The 25,657-nt window shown below is 38.4% G+C and overlaps 1 protein-coding gene across 3 annotated transcripts in view; it reads right to left on the bottom strand.

The window, feature by feature from the left end:
• LOC149023494 (uncharacterized) overlaps positions 1-25,657 on the bottom strand; it is a 50,761-nt gene that overhangs the window by 7,077 nt on the left and 18,027 nt on the right. Inside the window, exons 1-9 of one of the 3 annotated variants that reach the window (XM_089144024.1) lie at positions 20,675-20,976; positions 18,638-18,811; positions 12,258-12,800; positions 10,739-11,795; positions 9,652-9,700; positions 4,819-5,202; positions 4,470-4,643; positions 776-1,703; positions 403-629 (exon numbers count right to left, since the gene is read on the bottom strand). In XM_089144024.1, coding sequence (XP_089000150.1) covers positions 403-629; positions 776-1,703; positions 4,470-4,643; positions 4,819-5,202; positions 9,652-9,700; positions 10,739-11,795; positions 12,258-12,792 — 3,354 coding nt within the window. In that variant the 5' untranslated portion in view covers positions 12,793-12,800; positions 18,638-18,811; positions 20,675-20,976. Of the gene's footprint in view, positions 1-402; positions 630-775; positions 1,704-4,469; positions 4,644-4,818; positions 5,203-9,651; positions 9,701-10,738; positions 11,796-12,257; positions 12,801-18,637; positions 18,812-20,674; positions 20,977-25,657 lie in introns of those variants that run through there. The other 2 variants (XM_089144023.1, XM_089144025.1) reach the window with 2 other exon arrangements.

Raw genomic sequence — 25,657 nt, 5'->3', positions numbered from 1 at the left:
TTTATAACCTAGTATATCCATCCTTCTCCCTAAATTAATTTACAGAAATGATATTTTCTTAGGAAATTTCAACATCAATATAACATGCTCTCTGTCATGGCACAGTTGAAATAGACATTCTAGCAGAACAATCATGGCCAAGTTAATAACTATAGATTTTAAATAAAATATCTATTTATCTATGGGCTGTTACATATTAGGTCTGACTTTAGGCAACGTAAGAATGGCAACGGATTTGGTTTAAACCTGTTACATCATTTTTGAAATTAGTAAGACATGAAATACCTGAAATAGAACCAGTTTTGCAGTTATTATAGTGGGGGAAAAGATAAGGAAAGTGTTAAATGAAAATGATTCATTCAAAAACAGACAACACATAATTTGGACCTATGAGATGCATACAGGAAGACTTAGGATTTCACAGAGTTTTGAAATCTCTGGCTTCAATAAGAGATGAAGACTCTGCTGGGCTTCACGTAGTTTTCTTCTTTCTTCAGATTCAATCAAGTGACCTTCAGATAAACGCGAGCTCTCATTTTCCATGGAGCGGGCATGATTTATGTCACCCATATTAACACCAGAACTTGGCAAGGATTGAGAGCTGTTGCCACCCTGAGTTCCAGATGTTCCTGTAGAGAAGGCAATGGTTTAGTTTCCGAAACCGAAAGAAGAAATGGAAGCAAAATACAGTACTTGAAGTATCAGTCTCTTGTTGACTTTAATGAGGAGAGTACATAATAACTGCATGTAACCTAAGCATCAACAGAAACTTTACCTTCCTTGCCCCCAGTAAGTCCTTTCCTTTTCTCTTCTAGTAATGGCTTGAGTGTGGTTGAATTGAAGGTGTTGTCCGTTACCTTTTTGCGCTTATTTATAACTTCTGCACTCTCGACACCGGATTTCCTTGGTGACTCATCAAAATACTGCACTCTTTTCCGGACCCTCTGAGAAGATCCAGACCAATATCTCCACCTAGGATATCTTCCTTTTAGTAATTTTGTCCAAAAAACATGAGGTGGTTCTTCCTCCCTTGGGGATATTTTACTCTCTCCTAGTAAAGGAATATCCCTTGAATATATTGCACCACTCTGTTTAACCTTTGAAATTAAAGAGCAGTTGCTTTTAGTATTGCTTTCGGCATTTTCAGGTACACTTGTCAACAACTCCTTCACTACATTGTTCATAAATGGCTCATTGGATAAATCGTTTAAGCCTGAAGCTGAGGTATCCTCACCATGGAAATCATCCAATTTACTGAACAGCTGGGAGGCACCCCAAAGAAGCAGCATCTGACAATGACTACGGTTAATATTCTGTATACTGCTATCAAGATACATATCTTGCTTTGCAAGATTTAGAATTTTTTCTTCGATAGTGCAAGGTGTATAGAAACGGAATACTTTTAGCTGTTCAAATTGTGAATCAATATGAATCCTCTGTAGGCCTCTTAAATCAATAAGGGGGTTCCAATCACTATCAAATAAAATAACAGCATCCACTGAAGAAAGTTTAATGGTTGTATGACAAGCTCGGCTTTCTAACAGAAACACAAATCTTCCTCTCTCCTTACTGTTAAACATGTTCATGGCAGCTTGCTTCTTCTTTGAACTAACAATTCCTTCAACACGTTCATAAGTATCTGGCCCAAATCTTTGCCGCAGAAAGTCATCCAAGATATCCCCTAGTCTAGATCCATCAAATGGCTGCCATGTAACAACGAAGTCAAAGAATAAGAACAAAAAACAGTAGGTGATGAAATTACGAAACTGATAAACGGCAAAAAAAAAAAGCTATATCAGGAACTCTGGAAGAAAAATCAAAGAAAATGCCTTGGAAACAGGTTGGTTTTGTTTCAGTGATGTGAAGGCCAACCTAAAGTTCATTAAGCTAAAAAACAAAAGGAACAGCCAATCAATCAAAATCCCTCAAACCAATGAGAAATGGAAATTTCTCTCTACATATTTCCACCAATGAAAATGACCAGATCAAAGGTTGTGAATCTATTAAGAAGTCTCCTCAGTCTGCTACACCTTGGGCAGCCAAAGATTCACCTCTTAAAGGCAATTAATTTGCAATAGTGCTATCTCCTATCCTCTGAGGGTCCAAATATAAGGAATATAACCTGTTCACATCCTCCTATGGGAAGGGTGATGTGGTCCTGCACAGTGCAAAAAAGATTCAACACCGTACAACGTATAACAGAAACTTTGCCATGTCACATTATTTGTGTCACTAAATCAAATCTTGCTTCTAGGGTTGACCCTACCCACATTCATAAGTTTGATGTTTACATACCTCATGTAACGAGCAGCATTTTTAGGTTTAATGTGAGGACTTGGTACAAATGTTTCTGACATCATTACAAAGGAGGATTCTAGAGAGACTGACTCTCCAGTGGGAGAAAGGTAGTGATGTGCACATCATTCCTATGGAGTGAGAGATTCAAGTTTATCAGCGGCTCTGGCATAGAGATCAGCCCACTGCAGGACCTATGTGGGTCGACATCGAGTTTAAGAGGCTATTGGATTGCTAGAGTGTGAAGGTTTGACTAGGCGCACTGCCCCTAGTGCAGCTTAGTTGTTTTTATTGGTTAGTTTTGTTTCTTTGTTGGGTTTTATGTGGGTTATTGGGTTTAATATGGTTCGTTTGAGTTTATTTGGATGATTTAATGTAAATGGCTTCGGGTCGATCCATGGGCTATGCTACTTAAGTGTACTTTTGTGGGTTTCCAAATTTGACATTACCATTAGAGGATTAGTAGTAAGGTCACCTAGTGTTTATTCTGATATTTTGAGTCTTAAGTTTTGATCCCCCCCCCCCCTTTCTTCTTTTTCTTATAAAGCAATGTAACCACAGGTCCACGGCCAATTTTGGATTATTGAATGAATAAAGAAAAGCAGATTTCCCCCCCCCCCATTGACAGTGGACAGTCTTTCTCTCTCATCTATTTTTTTCTTGGCATGCTCTTCTTCTTGGTATGTTCTTTTATTATTGTCTTTGTTTGGTAAATGCTATTGGTAGGGCATTCCTTGACAAAATAAGTGATGCGCTACACCATGGTCTAAGTGTGGTACAAGTAGGCAAGGATTAGCTAGGATGTAGCAGATCTGAAATCAAAGAAATAATATATATGAAAGGACTGACAATGAAGGTTGATTGGCACGTTGCTCAAGTGCTCACTTGCTGAATGCTTGGCCATGGGTTCAGCTCTCGGAACCAACATATCTGAAAAGTGAAAACAGGGCAAGGTGTCCCTGCTAAGCACAGGAGCCTTGTCAATGGGGATGGTCTTAATTCAAATAAAAGGACTAGCAATATACTGAACTGCAAGGATGTTTTAGATCTGGTTCCAACACTACAAAAGCCAAGAGACAGCAAGAAATAGCGTATTGGCAGGAAGAAGAGAGAAACAGAATAACTAGGGGGAGAAACGGGGGATAAAATAGAAGTTTGAATCTACCATCAGATACCAAAAAACACAGACCTTGAAACCAAGTTCTATCACACCAAATTATAGTGTTAATCAGGTTACTAATAGGACAAGTCTCAAGGTGTTTCTAAGGTAATAAATAAGCTGAAATTTAGACAAGAACAGGAAAGCCAAGGAAATCATTGCAAATAAAGAATGACTAATTAGCAGATCTGAAATCATACAAGGAATATATAAAGGGACGACTGGTACATCCATATATTTTGAAAAAGACACATTAAAAGACTGGTTTACGTATACAGAGAGTGATGTATGTCAACACGGGATCCAGAAATTAGGAAATAAGGTATTGGAAAAAATAGCAGAAACAGGAGAACAGGTATTAATACAGTAATCATTTGACCCAAATTAAACTGTTTTCCAGACTGGCTCCAGACAAGATGCATGCTGAAATCCTGCGACTGCAGTGCATTGCCGTAGTGGAACAAAGGGATAAATGAAGCAGACAAACATGGACAATGTAGGTGAGAAACTAAGAAACATGGGAAAAGAAATCACAGGAAGGAAAGAAAGAGGAGAAACTGATCACGGGAGAAAAAGGAAGGGAATGAGTCTCCCATTCTCAAGTTCCCAATAAAAATAAACCATCAACTGGATCTGTTCGTAACTATCTAAAGAAAATAGATATAATAGTGATCCTAGAGTATAACTTCCAAACAGGTTGTAACAATTAGACTAAATGATCTTCCTAAAAAACTTAAATTACTCTTCTAAAGAAAAGCAACCACCAGAATGGGCCCATCTTTCTAATAAATGGAACTAAAGATATTTAAAAGAAACAAAAGACATATATACCCGTATAAACATCTACTATTACCAACCAATGACTAGATTCGGATGAACGGTATAATCAGTGAAAGCCTGTCATATCCTTCACCCAGTCCAGTGCTACACTGCTATTGTATCAGACGCTCTATGACAGCAGATCACAGAAAATTTGAAAACAATATCAGGAAGTATCAGCCAGCAATTTGGATACCTGAAAAAGGATCAAAGCTCTTAAGCCAGATTTTTTCATCTCTTGAAGGGTCTTGTCAAGAAGTTGCAGCTTTCCACTAGCCTTTATTCCAACGTCCAAATATTCCACCTCAGGGAGACCTTTAGTGAGCAGACTTTGCAAAGATGGCTCCATAAGATACGGATGGTCACAGCACTGTCAGAAAACACCAAAATGGCAAATCAAATGAAAAATCTAACAGGAACGCCACTAAACATATAACCATAAACACCTGCCAGATGAACAACTTCAGATAAACAATGGCAATTCATTGGAGAAAACATGAATTTATTATTCAGAACTATAAGAAGCATCATCTCATCATGCCAACCTTCTTTGCTGCAATAAGTATATCACGAAGGGCCCAAACAGAGTCGTTCTTTGAGCATGACCGAAGAGTCATTTGATTCAAAATTAAAGCACCACAATAATGCTCCAGCTGCACGTTGGAAAGCTCAACAGGAACCCAGTACTCTACAAATTTGGATGATTCAGATTTATGCTCAGTTGAGATAGACTGTGCCAAGCACTCCAGATTTCCAATATTATCACATGAATCAACCTTCATGGTATCAGGCATCGCCCCACCACCACTAGAAGAGGCATTCTGGTCAGTTTCAGTTTGAAAAATTAATGGAGTCCTGTCATGCAGGCCATCACTTTGACAATCTTCAGTAACTCCTGTCCCAACTGCAGCTTCAGGTTCCCTTCTATCCTAATTAAAAGCAATAGGGGAAGGTAAATAAATATGTATAGAATTTGAAAATTAATCAAAACTAGAAAAATTTAACACCACCAACTCTATCATGTTGTCATTTACTTCATATCTAGAAAAAAGATATGCAATAATATGCACACAAATATTCTATTACCTCAGTTAGGGTACCATGCTAAAAGTGAGGTCAGTCTAGCTAAAGCCCTAAGTTAGCTAATCTATCTGCATGTACAAAATAGGTCTTGCATAGCAGATAAGAACTTCACTACGTATGTTGTCATTCAAGACTCAACTTTCCTCTCTAGTAGGCATTACCTCAAAAAAGAAATTCAATTTGAAAATTACCCTCGCTATGAAAGCCATATTCCAGAAGGAAATTCATTAGCAGATGAATAAAATGCATACCACCACAACAGGAGTTAAGACCTCACATACCAAAACCAAATTACCTGAATGATGAGTAAATTGTAATTTGCCTGAAAGAGAACTCCAATAGAAAATATAGTGAATAAAATTGGAGGGTAATGAGACATTTAATAGGATAAAGCCCCGTGACAAAATTTTCCTAATATAGCACACCCCATAGTTCACCTTCATTTTCTTTGGTACATTCTGAAATTTGGAGTCCTTGTCGAGTTAGAAATAAGTAGGTTTTAGTTATTTTGTGAGTTTTGTTGATAGAACATTTTTTGTTACAATAGGTCTACTTGTTGAAGGATCAGTCACACTTTGCTTCTGTTTTCCAAGTTTTTATAATGGAATAAAGACCCAATTTGATGCTTCCATTAAAGTTTTCCATCATAATAATGCCCTTGAATATGCGCAGAAGGTAATATCTGATTTTCATTCATCCAAATACATGATGCATCCAAGTTGTTCTCATCCTTGACAACAATATAGGGTGGCTGCATGTAAGAACAAATATCTTTTGGATATCGCTTGTTCTGTTATGTTTCATATGAAGATTACAAAGAATTTTTTGTCTGATGCTATTCTTATAGCTTGTTTTTTTATTAATTGCATAACTTGTTTGTTGAATAAATAAAATTCCATTTTTCGTTTTACGATCCGACACCCCTTTGTCCTCTCTTCCACCTGGTGTTTTGGGATGTAATTGTTTTCTTCATATTTTGCACCCTGAGTTAGACAAGCTTTTTCCCTATGCTACCAAATATATTTTCCAGGGATATTCTCACACTCAAAAAGGTTGTCATAGTTCTAATCCTTTTTTGAATCATCATTTTACGAGTGTTGATGTTACCTTCTTTTTAGATACTCCTTTTACTGATCCCATGATGATTTAACTGTGGTTTTCTATGATGTTGAAACCCCAGTTTCAGTGCTTCCTGTTACTCCCACTGCAGAAATGGAGTCTTAGCCAGTAATAGTGTCCCAGAGGCATAAGCAACAATAGTATCCTCCAGTGCCACCAGTTCCTACAAATTCTCCTCCATCTCTTCCTAATCAACCTTCTACTACTGCAAATCCTAACTTAACTTAACAATCACCCTTACAAAGGTACTCATTCTTCCACATACAATCTTCAACTGCAAATCCCATTGCTAAAATAATTTCTAATGACCATCTTCCTCCCTTCATTGGTCTCTTATTTACTTGTTATCTGTTGCCACTCTCCCAAAATCCCATCATGAGGCCTTTTCTCACACTGAGTGGAAGGTTGCTATGGACACTAAGATGACTGCTTATTATCATGTAAAACACAGTCTCTGGTGGATTTACCTCTTGATAAGGATATTGCTCGTTGTTATTGGGTGTATGCCATTAAGCATGTTTTAGATGGAACAATGAGCACCTTGAAGCATGGCTGGTTGCTAAAACTATACACATTTTGGTGGAACCCAGAGTCTGGGCAACCCTCACAAGCCTCTTTAAGTAAACCAGCAGTACCACTAGGGTTGAAGACCCTGCAGTTCTAGGTCAAGTTTTAGCAGACAGCAGCCAAACATGCTTAAATACACCCTGCAGATAGGCTAGTTTGAAGCCCAAGTCTTAGGGTTAAGTTTAGGGTAATCTGGGGTTAATTGGGTTCGGCTGGGTTAGAATCATGTCCGAAATTAAAGGAAACTATTCTGTCTTACAAAAACTGTAATTTCAGAAAATCCCCAAGTTAGTATTTGTAAATTCAGGTCTTCTAATGTGTACAGGACTCTTGGATAGAACTACTCTTAAGCAAAACCAAACCTAACTCAAATTACCAAACTAGACTCAACAAAAATTCTGGAAAATTCTAAAAACAATTTCAGAGATAAATTCAGGGCTAAAATGCCCAAAATATCCCTCCAAATAGGTTCGGCCAATTATGGTAGCTTCTTGGAGCCATCCTAAGGACCACACTTGAACTTTTGGCCAAGGGGTCCTTGTGTTCAAATCAGGTGCTCAGCTCCCCTTCTATGGTTCTGGTCCCCACTGAAATAGGTAAAATGTGCTCCCCTAAGGTGAAGGGTGTCTGCTGCCTCTTCCATGGGGTAGTCTCTCCTCTATGTCAAACCTATTATGCACAGGATTGTAATACCTGGATTCCTGAGTATGGCAATTCCTATCCATGTCTTCTTTGTATCCTCCAACTGGTGCATCATCCATGTCAATGTGGTTCAATGGTCTCTCCACGATGGGGTAATACAATTTGAGATTAAAATCTTGGTGGTGTGGGAGGAGTGTGTTCTTCGCCGGTGGCTGCTCTAGATGAGCCACTTTATTGGTCAAGCCCTATACTTGTGTCGCAAGGCCTTGTAGTTGTGCTAGCATCTCACACTGGGTCTTTTGTATGTTCTCAAGTCACTTGGCAACTGCTGAATCATCCATAAAAAAGTGTTGGATAAATCCATCTTAGAGAGGATGGCATTGATAATTACAATTAATTTTCAATAGAGTTGCTGATATTGGGATCGAGTGTTCCTGTAGGGATAATAAACTTATTCTCAAAAAACACTCAGCTTCTGATCTTCAAAATCGATACCCTTAAAAAAATGTATAAATTGCAAAAAAGGATATTTGTGAACTAGTAGGGATAGACATTGTCCAAGGTATGCCTGATATGGATCTCCAACAAGGAAGACTTAATTCCCAATAGATGAATCGATCTTCCAAGGAAAAGTGAAGACAAAAAAATCATAGGTAAGAAGCAGCAGGTATAAATCGCTAAGGTAACATAGAGAGCAGTGACTAGATCAATTGACACCAAATTAGTTCAGTTGATGCCCTTTGAGGAGAAGCTAACAAGAAGGGGGGAAAATAAGAAGAAGAAGATGAAGAAAATGATGAAGAGAAGGTGAGAGGGTATTTTATAACTAAGTCAGAATTTTGGCTCTCGTGCTAAGTAAACAGAACCTAGGTTCTAATGCTTGAGTGATCTATCAGAGTACGAAATCTCTGCATTTATAATATCAGAATAAAGAATAAATTACAATAAACACTATTCATGAGTTACCGTTCACGTGAATGCTACTAAATAAACAACCTGAAAAACCAGCATAACCCAACAATATTCTGGAGTACACTTTTTAACGGTTACACTGTATCAAAGCTTCGAATTCAGTATCCAATGTTCTTACTTGATTCAAGTTCAATGTGGTTAGGGGTTTTCCCTATTTTTGGTGTACATCACCTGATATTGTTTCCTGTCTGCTAGAACCTTAGTTTATTGAACATGCACAACTAGGAATCCATCATCACTGCTTATTGAAGTCATTTGAGAGGGAATACTCTAACACTTAAGATACCCATATCTAGGCTAGGATTTGTTGTTTAGGCCAATGTGGGTTTCCCGATGCAGATTGGCAGATCCTAAAGACCTACATCCACAAGGGAACAACACGAAGAAGTCCCAGTAGTCCGACAAGAAGTAATGTAGCATTACGTACTTAGTATTATTTTGAAGTATTTATGTATTTCAGTTAAACCAGTGACTAAACCCTGGTTCAATGTAAGTTGTTTGCTAGGTCTAATTAATTATCATGTGATATGACTTAGTAAGCATTATGTGATTAGGATCACTCAAAAGACACTGAATAGAAATTGAAGATCCAAATGATAGCAGATGCATAATCTGCTGGTTTATATGTTTATGCAAGTGAATGAACTTTCATAAAAAGTACTGTAGTGTTAGATTTACTAGTAAGTCCATTGTACAACACAAGGCCAAAGAACATAAAAAAACAGGGACTTGGAAATCCTAAAAAGTTCCAGAATTTGAGGGTTCATATCCAACTCTCATGCATTAGAAACATTAATAAACTATATAATCAAAAGAATGACAGGTTCTATCTTGTATCTTCACATAAAGCTCTGTAAAGCAGCAAATAAAATCCTCTCCTGCTGTTTTTAGCACTAGGTCAACCACAGCTTCTCAACTGAGGAATTCTTCCAAAGAAATTTAGTGGTATAAAAAATATTATGGTGCAAAAAGAAAAAGGTAAACAAGAACCTCACTTTTGCATTGCAAGAGCAGAACCCCAGATCATGTGACTCAATGTCCACCCTGCCGAAATGAATAACATGCATTTATAAGGTCAAATCAAAGTAATAAACAACATTTCATAAACAACAATGAATGGGTCCTGGTCCATAGATTGAATTCGTAATAGAAACATTCTGATCATTGTCAAAGCAGAGGATGATTAGAAGGAAAATCATCTACAAGTACCAGCTCAAAAAAATGAAAAAAAAAAAAAAAAAAAAAAAAAAAAGGAAGAAGAAGAAGAAGAAGAAGAAGAAGAAGAAGAAGAAGAGAAAAGAAAAGAAAAGAAAAGAAAGACCCTAAAAATTCTACACAGTATTAACAGCGCCATTCATGGATGTTAGTTTTCTAAGAACAAAGACAATAATCTAGAATACAACCTCCTAAAGACTCAAATGCATGCATCAGAGATGAGATAGAACAAATCAAAGAAAGTCACGTTTGCTCAAAACCCTTGATTCCATCATTAAATGTCCTATCATTGATAGGTTTATGCATTTTCAATCACCTAGAAAAGGATAGATCCTGGAAAAGCAACTTGGCTTCAATAATTCATCAATTAAAAGTGAAATAAGACTAGATCTAAAGATAAGGAAAAAAAATCCATCTTTACCACAACCATAGCATTTCTTTGGCCTCTTCTGTGAAACTTCTAGCATGGGAAAAATGCATATGCCACATGAAAGTCATATTGTGGCTGCATTACATATTCCAAAATTAAAAGAATATATACAGATAAGGGACTGCAATATAGAAACCAGACAAACAAGACCCCTGACCACAGAGAGCCATTCAATGTGTTTTAGTATTATAGATCAAGCCCTTAAACAAGACCTTGTTGATTGCTACCACAAGACATACAATGTCAAATCACAGGTTAACCCTATGAGGATTGATCTTTGACTACGTTCCTAAAATTCAAAGCTGGCTTCAAATCAAGTAACATAAGCAGGAAAAAATAAGGGACAAAGGTTTTTGGTGTCAAGTGCAAGTCAAATGATATATGCAGCTGAGGCAACTCAACAGACCGAATAAAGGTAATCCCAAGAAAAAAAATACCTTTGCCTTTTAGAGCAGACTAAACATCTCTCGACAAAATTACCCATACTGCTCTCAGAAGGGGATGAAGAGATAGCATCTGCTGGAGCACTGCAGATCTCTTTACTTGCTTCTATTACATAAGTATCAGAATCCATATGAACTGAATCTCTCTTCCTTTTATGACTTCCATCTTTGTCAGTTCCTCTTGTATCAGTTTCAGCATCATCAAGTGATCTTCCTTCAGAAGTAGATTCCATTAACTCAGTTTCCTGAACGTCTTCTCTCAGAGAAGATTCCACCCTCATCCTACTAGAATCATCCTCATCTTTCTGCACTGCTCCATCTGGAGATGAATGCCCAGAAAGATCAACAGACTCAGGCATGGGCTCTTTATCTCCAATTTCACCATCATGATTTTTCCCCTGATGATTTTTCTGCTTAGTGTCAAACTGAAATAATTCTTTAATTGTTTTATCTTCCAGCTCATCTCCAGCTTCCTCAACTCCCTTGGAACTACTAGCTCCAATACGACAGCTCTTCCTTAGAGGCTGCTTACCCTTTCCTTTCAACCTCCGACGAAGATATGACTGCCCAAAAGGATCAACAGACTCAGGCACAGGCAATTTATCTTGACTTTCAGCATCATGATTTTCCTCATGGTGGTTTTTTTGCTCAGCATCGAACTGAGATGAATCTTTAACTGGTTTATCTTCTGGTTCCACACTGCATTCATCTCCATCCTCCTCAACTTCCTTGGAACTACTAGCTGCAAGACGGCAGCTCTTCCTTTGAGACTGCTTATCCATTCTTTTCAACCTCTGACGAATAGATGATTGCACAGAAACATCACTAGACTCAGGCACAGGCAATTTATCTCGACTTTCGACATCATGATTTTCCTCATTGTGACTATGCTGCTCCCCGCTGAACTGAGATGAATCTTTAACAGGTTCATCTTCCATTCTCTCACTACATTTATCTGTGTCCTCCTCAACTTCCTTGGAATCACTAGCTCCAATACGGCAGCTTTTCCTTTTAGACTGCTTAGCCTCTCTTTTCAACTTCTGATGAAGATCTATCCAGTAGAACAGTAAAAAGAATTATGTTTGAAGTTTGAACCAATAGACAAAATTCCCCTCTAACAACAAAACATGTTTCTTTTCTTTTTTTCCTCTTTTTTTTTTTTTTTTTTTTTTTTTTGGGAGGGGGGGTGGTTGTGTTGAAATAGCCACACTGTATGTTGAACTAAGCAAATATCAGAGCTGGTCTTTTCACACAACCCCCCCCCCCCCAAAAAAAAAATCAACCCAGTTTTGGCAGCTATTCAACTTTCAGATATAGAGTCATGCAGTTACATTTCTCTAAAAGACATGATCATGAATATGCACATATGCTTTAGCAAAAGCCTGGAGATCATGTTTTAATTTGGAACATGAGAACATATCTAACATTCTAACTTTTCAGTGATCAACTTATAGTAACAGTATGAAACACAGTGAAGTATTGTTTTAGGCAAGAGAAGAAAAGCTTCACATACCTGCCCCCTTAGAAATCCTTGCTTGAGGGCTGAGCAATGCCCTATAACTACGGGCATCCAATCTCTTTTTTTTAAGAATTACATGAGAAGGTTTAGGTTGCTGCTTCTCATTTTTCTTCTCCACTCTAGCACCCATCATTTGCTGTTTCTCATTTTTCACTTTCTTCTTCTTTTTAATAATTGTATCTGGAGAACTTAAACCTTTTTCAGAATTCTTGGAATCTGAAGAATTCAAAGAGCGCTGTTTTTCATTTCTCCCAGACTTTCTCAAGGGACTCGGCATGCTTTGCTTTTCAACTTGCTCGATTTTTTTTTTAATTGGAACAGTTGCTGGCGTGCGTTTCTCAAGTCTTTCAGACTTCCGTGTACTTGAAGTACTTGATAAACTCTGTTTCTTTGAAGTTGTTTCTCTTGTGGACCTTCTTAACGCCAAACTATCTGTTGTTGCAGAACCAGATGTAGTTGAGCTGCTACCAACATGCCTTCTCTTTGAGTTATGGCTGCCATTTTCCTTAACTTTTCGATCATTTGCCATTTTTTCAACTAGTATATCACCAGAAAATATAAGTCAGTCATTTTCAAATGGAAGAAATTGGAGCACCTTTTACAATACCGATCAAAGAAGCAAAAATAGGGAAAGCCAACCTTAAAGGAATCAAGAAAACTAGTTTCATCCTAAAATAATACTTAAGAACTATAAAGCAGGCCATTAGCAGAATAAGTATATTACCAAATACAAGAAAACTGATTTAGCTAATTCTTTAGATCAAAATTTTCAGCCCAGCCATGGTTCCCTGAGTAATAACCAAAAACATTTCAGGGTAAGGGTAGGGTTGCACTCTTCCAGTTAGACATCCAATTCGTCAAGCTAATTTACCCAAGACAGCTACTTTGTTAACAATCTGCCAGGTTAAATGGCAAAAGTTCACATTGAAAATCCTGGTTTAATTTTTTTCCTTTTTTTTCTTTTGGTGTGTGCTTATGGTTGAGATAGCTGTTCGCACAGCGGGGGGGGCGGATGATAGAAAAGAAGTATAATGAGAGACTACAGTAAATAAAGAGGATAAGAGAACAACCAGACTAACAGGCCAAGGATATCTCTTGCACTTCTATTGATCTTCATGAAAATCCAAGAAGTATAAGGTACTAAGATCAGACTCAACAAATAACAATATAAATCAGCTTTAGGGTAAAAGCTAGGGCAAGAGAAAAGAAGAAAATTATAACCATTAAAAATCTGAACTGTTTGCTAACTGCAGTTCAGACTACAGCTCTATAACAGATTGCTAAAAAAAGAAAAAAATTTACAATCAAAGGTTCTGAACTGTTACTGAATACAGCCCTAGAAGAGATTGTAAAAGGGTACAAAACTGCTAAGGTACAGCAAAGAAAAATATTTCAGGTCTGCTCTAAGGTTAGGTCTCCAACAAATAAGTAATTTCCCCCACCCACCCACCCACCCCCTACCCCCCCCCCCCCCCACCGCCAAAAAAATCCAGGTATGGGCAGAACTGGTTTAGGTTCCTTATTTTATTTTAGAAAATAGAAGAAGGAAAGAAAGAATTGTCCATTGAGTTTCCTTACTGCTATCCTCAAAAACTAAGGTGAAAAAGGGGCGGAATTTTCATTATGGTCTACAGAGTGAGAATTACTTAAGTTTGTATTGCTGGAAAAGCAAAGGGTCAACTGGTCAGGTTTTACAACAATTACCCCAAATCTGTTTGGATAACATCCCTTTTCGATTGGATACAGCTTCAACCATTCCTGGAGCCCGGCAATTAGTTAATCATACATGTATTTTAGTTAATGATCCTATAGTAGATAGTCATATAGAAGAGCTTAGGAGTCTATGGGATAGCTTGGCTAATCAAGTTGTTTAATAAGATTATGAGCACAAAGAAATGCCAGATGAATGGAGGAGAAGCATCGTGGTTCCAACGTATAAAAATAAAGGAGATATTCAAATTTGTAATAACTATAAAGACATCAAACTAATGAGTCATACTATGATATTAAAGGAGAAAATAAATAAAATCTGGATTAGAGCTAATGAGTCATACTCAAGAGAATTTTGATGAAATTAAAGGAGAAAATAAATAAAATTAAAGACATCACACACACACACGCAATAGAGGTTCAAATCTTCAAGTAAAAGAGCTGGGAAGTTCTATTTATCTGTCGAAGGCTGAGAGGAGAACCAGCTCACAGAGAAAAGTTGGAAGTAATCAGTGCCACAGGTTGGAAAGTCAGCTGCGAGTGCGAGTGTTGAGGGGCTTGAGAAGAGTGTTAGAGCTCGCATAAGTTGCTAGAAGAGTGGAATAATTATCGAGCCTAGGCTCTAATACCATGTTGTAAGATTGAGTTTTAGTTACTCAGAAATTGTATTTTATCTTAGTTACTCAGAAATTGTATTTTATTCACAGCCTCAATGGGAATTTATAGATTACAATTAGAGACAATCCTACTTTGAGTAGGAAAAGAAATGCAAATCAAAAATGGAACTCCAAATAGGAATAGGAGAGGAGTTCTATCCCTCTCGATTCTAGCAACAGCACTAGCTAGCACCATACTTGAGAGCCCCCCCCCCCTCGCCATCACAACAATTTTTTTGTATAATGGTGTTAGGTAAGTAGGATTGCCCGTCCAAATTAAGTTGGAACCATATTTCAGTCTTATAATATAAATCTACAGTTGAGAGTCTAGTTAGGAATCTTCAATTTTTCTTTTTAAAAAAGCTTACCAAATTTAGAGATTTCAACAAAAATTCCAGATTTCAGATAAAAATATCAAATTTTCCGCACATAATAAATTCATAGTTATGTTTCATTAAGGACCCACCGAATATTTCAAAGAAATCATGGTTGGTGCTTACACCAGGAGCAACCCTGCCCAAAGTCCGCAGGAGTGGAAAGTTCCAAGTCAAATCCAATTCTGGTTCTTGCTCTTTCATTGAACTAAAATTCAAGAATGAAATATTAATTTTTTAGAAATCTTTAGGTCTAGCTTCACCGGCATTCAATAAAGACGGGGCTTCCACGTTCAATCCTAAAATATCTATTGCATTAGACTCTTCTGGTGTTCTATCAGCCAAAATAAATGTGCTTACAGTGAATTCTGGTTTTATGAAGGAAGAGAGACTTCTTTCTCATTGCATTTGTTCCTTGTGATCTGTGACTAAGATTGTTGAGTGGCCTGAACCAAAAATCTATGTTCAAACAAGGTTTTAGCTCCATTAGAGACCCTATCACCAGTTGTTTTGGAAATGCAATTTCAGCTGTAGAAAGGCTAATTCAAAGCCTTTCAACAAATCAAGAACTAAATGACTGAAGCACTTATGTCACAACTTCCTGGGTTTCTGAAGTCTTCTGTTGTAATTCAGTGGTTTTGTTTATAAGGGTAGATTTGTCGGCTAGGATGCTTTATTCTTTTTAGCCCCCACATCCAGTATATTTGTATTTTCTCTTGCATATTACTATTATAAATAAAGGCATGCTATGTCACATTGACATAAGTCAAGATTCATTCAGTTATTTCAACATTGTATCAGAGCTAGGTCTGATCCATCATTAAGCACCACCTTTCCCTTGTTCTTCAAAAAGGAAAAAAGGGAGAAAGGAGAAAGGAACCATCGCCATCTCCTTTTGCTTTTTTCCCGTTGCATCACACAGCAAAGCCATCACTGCAACCATCCAAAGCCATCGCTGCAACCATGAACCATCCACCATCATCACCACCACTGCAACCTAAAACCTGTCACCAAAACCACCGCCTATTACCTTCTTCTTCTCCTTCTTCCTCACTTTTTCCTTCTCCATCACAACTTCAAAACCCCCATCGCAACTTAAAAAACCCATCGCCACTTCAAAAATCCTCATCGCAACTTCAAAATCCTCATCGCAACTTCAAAACCACCATGTCCATGGTAAGTTAGATCCTCGTAGGTTACAGTACATATTTTTGGGTTATCCTCCTATACAAAAGTGGTATAGGTGTTATCATGCTAGCTCTCACCGCTTCTTAGTATCTATCGATGTTGTGTTCCAAGAGAAGGACCCTTTCCTTTCCCCTTCACATCTTCAGGGGGAGAATACTCGTGAAGAAGCTCTGCTGTTCATTAACATTCCTCTTGAGCTTCAGTCAATTGATTCTCCTTTGACCGATGGAGTGATCGGACAGGATCAGTCGGTGGATAATTTGCAGGGGGAGACTAGACCTCTAAAGACCTATCAAAGAAAGCAAAAAATAACCCCTTCTAAGCCACGCCAAGTGGAAGCACCGGCTCCTATTCTTGAAAAATCAGCTCTTCCTGATGAGTTTGTCTCTGCCCATTCTTTAGACCTTACTCTGGACTTACCTATTGCATTAAGAAAACAGCCACGTACTTGTACCAAACACCCTATTTCCAATTATGTCTCATATCAATATCTATCCCCAGAATTTCAAACTTCCGTCCCCTCTGTCTTCAACTTCTATTCCTAACACTTGGTAGAAAGCATAATCCCATTCAAGCTGAAGGGAAGCCATGGATGAGAAATTGCGAGCTCTAGCAAAAAACAAAACATGGGAATTGGGTCTTTGCCTGCAGGAAAACAGACTATTGGGTGCAAATGGGTGTTTGTGATAAAACACAAGACAATTGGAACCATTGAGTGATGTAATGCAAGACTAGTAGCCAAAGCCTTTATGTAGGCCTATGGCATTAACTATCAGGAGACATTTACCCTTGTTGCCAAAACGAACACAATTCGGGCTGTTCTCTCATGTGCTATGAATCAGAGATGGAATCTACAACAATTGGATGTGTATATGGATGTGCCTCCTAGCTATTCTAATCTTGATATTCATGGGAAAGTGTGCAAACTAACAAGAGCCTTGTATGGATCGAAGCAGTCCCTTAGGGCATGGTTTGGAGATTTCAAAAGGCCATGACTTCCTCCGGCCAAGGTGAGAGATTTCGTCCTGTATTGCCGGTTCGCTACCCAACAAACCCAGCGATATGGCAAAATCTCGCCAGAGAATCGGCAATAAAATTACAGAGAGTAACCCATATCTCAATGGTCAGCACCACCTAAGAGTAACCCATATTTCGCCATTTTCTTCTCCAATTTCCTCTTCATAGGTAACGAACCCATACGAATTTCCAAAAGAGAGTAAAAGAAAATTGATAGCTTTGACGCCATTATCTCTGTGTTGTACTATGCTTCTCTGCCTGCCTCTGGCGATCTTCTTCACCATCACTAGCCCAACCGGCGTCACCATACACACCAGAGCCCACAACAACAGCAACGAATATCCAGCCACAACTTTAATCCCGATCGATCAAGGCAATCACAAAGTCGTCGTCTTCCGGCCCTCGCAGCCTCTTGTTGCAGGCAAATCTGCAATTCCATGGCAAAGATGAAGCCATCGCCGTCCTCATCAAACACCTTGAAAGCCTCTGTCAAATCTTCCTCCTGCGACGACGAAGACTCAAGGCTCTGTCAATCTTCCTCCTCTTGCCACCGTTCTCGACGGCTTTCCCAAAGAAGGTTTCGTTGGGCACTCGTATGAGCCACCGCCATTAATAACCGCCATTATGGTGTGACCCACTGAAAAATTGTATATTTTGCCAGCAAAACGGCGAATTTCTGGCGAAATCAGTGAAACTTTGGAAATTTCGCCAGAAAATCAAAGTTTTGAAATCTCGGTTTCGATTACTTTTTTATTTCGTCCACTGGCGAACTTGGCGAATTTCGGCAAAATTCGCCGATATGTTTTTCCGTGCCTACAGTTATAAGCAAAGTAATGCATACCATACCTTGTTTGTTAAGTGGGATGGCTCCTATACAACAGTACTTCCGATGTACGTGGATGATATTGTGATCGCAGGAAGTAGCAAGGAAGAAATTACATCCTTGAAGACTTTTTTGGGGAGTAAATTTAAGATAAAAGATAGACGCAAACTCAAATATTTTCTTGGGCTAGAGTTAACATATTCGGCCAATGGTGTGTCTCTCTTCAGAGGAAGAATACTTCGGAATTACTGGAAGAAGCTGGAATGTTAGGGTGTAGGTTGGCCAAGACTCCTGTGGAGCCAATCAACACTAGAAGGCAAAGGAAGGACAACTAGTTGAAAAGACCAGCTATCAAAAACTAGTTGGCAAGTTGAATTATTTGTCACACACTAGGCTAGTAATTACTTTTGCAGTTAGCCTTGTCAATCAGTACGAGAATACATGCATGATCCCTACTCCTCTTCATCCTGAATGCGTATATTGTATCTTGAGATACTTGAAGGCTTCTCCCGAGAAAGGCATCTTGATTTCTTTTCATGGATATCTTAGAGTTGAGGCATACACAAATGCAAACCGGGCAAGATGTCCAGATGACAAGAGATCTACCTCTGATTATTGTGCATATGTAGGAGACAACTTGGTATCGTGGAGGAGCAAGAAACAGGTTGTAGTTGCACAATCCAGTGCTGAAGCAGAATTTAGAGCTTTGGCCCAAGGTTATTTGCAAGGTACTGTAGTTGAAAGGTCTTCTTCAGGAGCTTAGGACAGATCTGGAAGAGCCTATACGGTTGTATTCAGACAGCAAATCAGTCATCAGTATAGCTCATAGTACAACATGATAGGACTAAACATGTAGAGATTGACAGGCATTTTATCAAAGAGAAGGTCGAGTCTGGTCTGATTCAAATTACCTTTGTCACATCTAACAATCAGTGTGCTGATGTGTTTACAAAGAGCTTGAGTGCCAAGATGTTTAGTAGCATTATTAGCAAGTTAGGCATGGTAAATATCTATGCACCAACTTGAGGGGGAGTGATGTAATTCAGTGGTTTTGTTTATAGGGGTAGATTTGCCGAATATGATGCTTTATTCTTTTTAGTCCAACATCGGGTATATTTGTATTTTCTGATGTATACTACTATTATAAATAAAGGTCTGCTATGTCACATGACATAAGTCAAGATTCATTCAGTTATTTGTATTGTCTCTTGCATATGACTATTATAAATAAAGGCTTGTTATGTCACATTGACATAAGTCAAGATTCATTCAATTATTTCAACATCTTTGAAATAGGAATAGATGATGTCCCAAATCAAAATGGGCATAGACATAACTTTCTGTCAGGAATAGTTAAATTAAGCCAAGCAATACTATACCACCTCCATAAAGTGCTATGTAGAAAACCTTAGGGTATTGGAGTTATTGCCTACTTCTGCAAGAGTATGTTCTCTACTCATATCCTTAGGCTTTGCAGAATTTGTGCACACAAAAGAAGCTCAGTCCTTGACAAGCAAAGTGGGTTGAATTTCTAGAAGAACACACATTTGGATTAAAACACAAAACAGTGTAGAAAACAAACTTGCCAATGCCTTGACTAGAATGTCGACCTAACTGGATCCTGCCTTTTTACACTAGATAAGTATTTAGGTGATAAGAATGGAGAGAATCAAAAGTGGCTAAGGATGGCACCTAGACTCTGGGGACATTTATGTATCACTAAGTGAGAGGCATCCAGCAAGGAGTACTGAAGATACCCGCTAAGATTCTAAGATGGCTTCTTGTTTTGTGGTAACAAATAATGCCTTCCAAATACATTCATTAGAGAGTCTGGGATTTGTGTACAAATGAGCAACTGGGTATTTAGGTACAAGACAGTTGCCATGGTGGAGGACAGGTTCTTTTGACCCAGTCTACATTGAAACGACATATTTCAAAAATAATTAAAAAAGATGGCAAAAGAGAGGAAGCCAAAAAAAAAAGAAGAAGAAGAAAAACAAACCTCTACACACTGCTACCTGTGCAATGTGCGCTATGGCAAGATTTGAACATGGACTTCATGTTAAAATTCCAGAGTACACAACATCTATATAGGCAAAGATCTAAGCACACAGGCAGAACTTATTATTGTATGGTGAGTCTGGCGACCCAGTCTAATAAACTAGCATGCCTGTATTCACTGAGCATACAAACCATTTAAGTGTTGAGGGATAGAAACCTAGATCGCGGTTTAGAAATATAGATTTGAAACACCCCCCCCCCCCCCAAACCACCACCACCATCACTATATCCAGCATTTGCTCTCTGAAATCTGCATTCTCAACTAGTACAGGAAAATGCAGCATGCATACAAAGATACTAATAGTGAGCAGAAGAAGAAACATAACAGTTTCATATTTCTCAGGGACTGAATGCACCGTGAAGTACATCAACCTGATAAAAAGAAGTCCGACTAGAAACGAAACCCTAGGTCATCCGCCTAAGACAATAGGAATTTGTTGTACATTCGATTATAGAGATCATTGGAATTTTTACGAACCACGAATTAAAACGTAGAAAAGGTAACCAAAATTTTTTTGCTGGTAGAAGAAGGTAATCAAATCTACTAATAAAAATCCAAGAAGTCGGAAATTCAGGTCTTACAGTTTTCAGCTTGGAACTCGTCCAGACGAGCAGTCTAAATTCATCGTAAAAATGTTCAACAAATCCATTAATCTAGCAACCGAAGGGGTGAACTAGGGAAGAGTGCAGACCAGGAAAGCAAGAAATCACAGCTGTCCGGCTTCTCGTGTGTAAATTTCGTGCTTTTTTATGGTGGAAGTGGAACCGCAAGCACTGTCATCGCCCAATTCGAATTGACGAAGAATACCCTGCATACGGAATTGATTGACTCAACTGTGTTCTTTCGTGACTTCTCGCTGTTTAGTTTCTAGTGGAGCCTTTTCGGAAAAGAGAAAGATATACCGACTTTGGTTTAACCCATGGGTGAACCAAGAATCCCACAATTTCTTTCTTTCTTTTTTTTTTTTTTCTTTTTTTTTTTTGTGGGGAAAATAATTTCAAGTACACCTCAAAACTAATTCGCCAAAAACACATACCCAAAACTATCTCAAATTCACAATGATATCGTAAAGAGATAATTACTATTGTTCTCTTTAATATTATTTAATTACTACTTTATCTTGATACTTTTTAAAATTATTAATCCAACTTTAAACTTTTTTTTTTAAATTACTAATACTTCTAAATTTATCAACTATGATATCATTACTTTATATTGTTTTTTGTAAAAGATAAACCTAATTTATTTTTTTATTTTGGTATATGAGGTTCGCTAGCGCACCTCGATACATCCTCAGGGGGAGTATTTGTCGTTTGCAAGAGTCAAACACAGGACCTCTCCACTGAGAAATATGGATTTTACCACTCTACCAATCCTGAATTTTTTTTTCATGAGTTATCCTTTTACTCACATTTAGCATTTTACATTATAATAAAATATAAAATACTACAACTAAGGATATATTTGTTATTTCATCTAACCAACTAAGTAGACGACTACTAACTCAGCTCGAATTTGTTTATGTTTTTCACCAATTATCTTAAAGTACCCTTAAAATTTATCAAAAGAAACATGTTAAAATCTTACTTTATTTATGAAGTTTTTAAGGGTAGAACATTTCTCAAGTTCAAAAAGAAAAAGAGGGAGTAGCTTGGGTTGACAACCCCTTGACTAAGAAATACCACATACAAGTTACCCATGTCAGGAATAATTACTTTCCTTACCAAGTATAACCTCAATGTTTCTTCATATTTCATTGCTCTCTGTCCATCAATAAATAGTTTACCAAAAATGATTCTATCAATAAATAGATTCCACGAATCTTTGACTGTAGCTGCACCAGCTCCAGCTACCGAGCAGAAATTAATTTTTAGTATGAAGGTCACTGGAAACTGGTGTCAATGTTTCAAATCCGGTCCAAATTGGGTTGGATTTGAGTTGGTTTGGAATTTTGTAGGCAAAGATTTGGAACGGTTCACTAATCACTTTGCTTCGGTTTCTGTTTATTCACTCTTTCTTTCCAATTAACCCATAAAACTTTGATGTTGGATTCCACCATCCTCTGCCTCACGGGGAAGACGACCACGAATTTAGGATTATAAACACTGGGTAGAAGAATTCTCACACGAAAAACAAAAAATATATGACTATAAATAATAATTAGAGGATTTAGGTTTATATGTTAATGGTCGGGTTACCCCGACAGACAGACCATGGTTCAGCCTAGTGGTTAGGACCAGCCCGAATGATAACGGTTCAACCATAGTGAAAGCATAAGAACCAAGCAACAAACTGTGCAGTGTTTTACTCATAATCAACTCCTAAAATGGTTGGGACAAGGTTCCTAGTTGAGTAAAGGAGTCTTACTTTGAAGAGTCCATATCAAACTCTATAGTAAGAATTCTGGTCAGACTCTACAATCATCGTACAAGTAAACTACTTAAAATCTACATAAAGCTAATGGATGGTGATACGGAAAGATGAGCACCAAACGGGTATAACCCGAATATTATATATTGTCATGATAGCCGGGTTCCACCCGGTTTCAACAGGACAAAACCTGACCGGGTCTGGCCCGAATGGGGCTCCACATGACAGTTAATCGGGAAGGATGCCGATCATCCATGACCAAAAGCGCAACGTACGCCACAGATATGGCAATCATCCTTGTTATAGAAGGTCAACTCAGCAGCTGATTGAATGGGACTAACAACAAGGGAGCATGATCCGAGGAGAAACATCAGCCCTTGTCTGGCTGACTTACCAAATACATAAAAGGTAACACCCACACTATAAATACAAGGATCTACCCCTCCGGTAAGTAACCAATACACTTTGAGCATAATCTTGTGTAGCTTTTGCACGAGACCTCATTCGGTTCATCATCTAACTTTGCCATCGGAGGCGGCTGCCCGGCACACAAGCCGGCCCGCATCTAACCTTTCTTGCAGGACTCATCGTCCCGGATACGAGAGGAGGCTCAGTCGGATCCAGAAGCATAATTGATCCACATCAAATGGTCAAGAGGATGGTCAAGAGGAGGTAAGGATTCTGGGGCTATCTTCCCTAACATTGAGAGTCATCTTGAGTTTTCTTCTTCTTTAACATTGTTTCTTGCTAACTTGGTCGTTGGAGGTATTACTCTACCAACATGGTCTGTTACGGATGAAATTTGTATCAAACCGGGTCTACATTCGGTTCAATCTACGACCCCGGTTAGAAACGGCCCCGAAGAATTCAAGATACGTGATGGAGTTATAAACGTTACTGCTACTCTGAGGAGTGGGTAATCGTGTTAAACATGGAAACTACTTCCACCCCCCGAGAAAATGGGGCAAAACCCTACAATCAAACGGCCACCAAAAAGAATCACGAATGCATCCAACGATCGAGAATCGGAGGTAAAACCTATATAAATAGTAAAACTAAATCAATGAAAGGAAGAGTTCTAGATCATTTACCTTAGTGATATTCTGCAATGAATCTAGACACTGGAGGTGCCTCTTTGTGTTCCCTTTCTCTTCTCTCAGCTTGTGAACTCTATAGGTTATTTTCACGCTTCCAAATCGGCAAACCACAGTGATGGAGGTTCAGAATTAGCTTTGAGAATTCGTAGAGCATGGGAGAGTATTCTAAATCATGTGTGTTTCTGTTTGGTTTTTCATCCTTTATTTATAATGCTTTCCCTCAATCCTAATTCCTTAAGTAGGGTTTTCTTTAGACTCATCTTAGGGAGGGAATATTAGAGTCCTATTTAAACTCAATTAAATAGAGGAGTAGTCATCTTAGACTACATAACCATCTTGCTGCCACCTATGGCGCAATTTGCAATGGGACCCACCCACTATTATTAACATCTCCCACTCTCCACAAGGTGGCGGAGTTATCCAAATGCTCTCATCAACTCTAATTCTTTCAATGCGGAAATGGAACGTGTGACCTAAGAGATGTATCTAGGGTAGGAGTGCTATATCAAGTCTCCATCTAACCAACATAACACATCACTTGAAAATTATCTCACTATACCCTAAACAATTCAATTATACCCAGTTCCACATTCTCGATCCCTCATAGTGAGCAATGTGAACTATCCTCATATGATGTGCTCATGACTTTGTCCAATGACAAGTCGCCTGGGCAATGAGTCACATTACTGATGGGTATAGAATAAAAAGTTTTCCCATAGCCCTCATGTCATTTGCATTATCCCCAACTGCTTCCCAGTCTTGTCCTGCGAAACTGCATCATCCATGATCCTAAGGAACAAGCTAAAGTAGCATCATTGGGTGTCCTCTTTGTGCATAGTCTAAAGTAAAGGGTACAAGTAGGATCAACAAAATGTGATCCTGATGGCTCACACAGTGATGAAGCAGAGATCCATCAATCACTCTCATCATCGGTCGACTTCAGCACATGCAACAAACATGCATGCTATGGTGTAACTCCTACTGATATGGGCATGTCACGAAAGAAAAAATACGCCATATAAATCTTGGTTCAGTCGCTACCTAAAGCGCCGAACCTAATTCTTCTACAATTAATCACACATTGACCAATTATAAAATATTCACATTCGGCTACAACCCATGCAACACAGAAATGTGATGATTCTATGTTCGACCAATGAGGTCTCATCTTAGACCCAACTAAGGCGTCTGGCATTGGTTTGAAAGCCCCTTAAAGCCTTACAAACCCTTAGGCCCATCTTGCTCACTATCTACAAGCGCCAAGGTGAATTACCCGTGTGAGTGGGTGGAACATCTTTATAAAATATACTAACTCACTTATCATAACATGCATCAAATATGCACGTAAAAAATGATTTCATTATGTCCAAAAGAAGATGTCTTAAAAAATAAAATAACAACTATCATCCACGTCTAAGACCCAGACTCCTAACATGTGCCAAAAACACATCCCTTGGTATAGGCTTAGTCAATGGGTCAGCCACCATGTTGGATGTGGAGATGTGCTTTAAGACAACTTCTCCCTTCGCAATCATATCTCGGATAAAATGGTAGCGAATCTCTGTGTTTGGCTTTTCCATGGAACTTTGCATCTTTAGAAAAAGCCAAAGCTGTTGTACTATCAGTGTGTAGGAGCACCACATCATCTGAATGTGAGAATAGGCTGAGACTTCTCAAGAATCTTCTAAGCCAAACTGCCTCTTGATCAACAATTGAGCATGCAACATACTTAGCCTCCATCGTGGACAAACGAATGCATGTTTGCTTCTTGCTGCTCCAAGTAACAGCTCCACCTCCAAGGACAAAAACATAACCTAAGGTAGACTTTCGCTCGTCTTGATCACTGCCCCAGTCAGCATCACTGTAACCTCTCAACCTCAAATCTAAACCACTATATGTGAGCATGAGACTTGTTGTTCCACGAAGGTAACGAAAAATCCTTTTTACTGCCTACCAATGGGTAAGTCATGGGTTACTCTGGTAACGATTGACCATCCCAACAACATAGTAGATATTTGGGTGCGTGCATATCATCGCGTACATCAGACTACCAAGCGCAGGAGCATAGGGTACTATTGACATTTGATTTTCTCTTCT

The sequence above is a fragment of the Hakea prostrata genome, chromosome 2, assembly GCF_041222555.1.
Source record: "Hakea prostrata isolate BN-2017 chromosome 2, UWA_Hpros_2, whole genome shotgun sequence".
Taxonomy (NCBI): Eukaryota; Viridiplantae; Streptophyta; class Magnoliopsida; order Proteales; family Proteaceae; genus Hakea; species Hakea prostrata.
The sequence above is the reverse complement of the archived record's forward strand: the minus strand, read 5'-3'. Positions and strand labels throughout refer to the sequence as shown.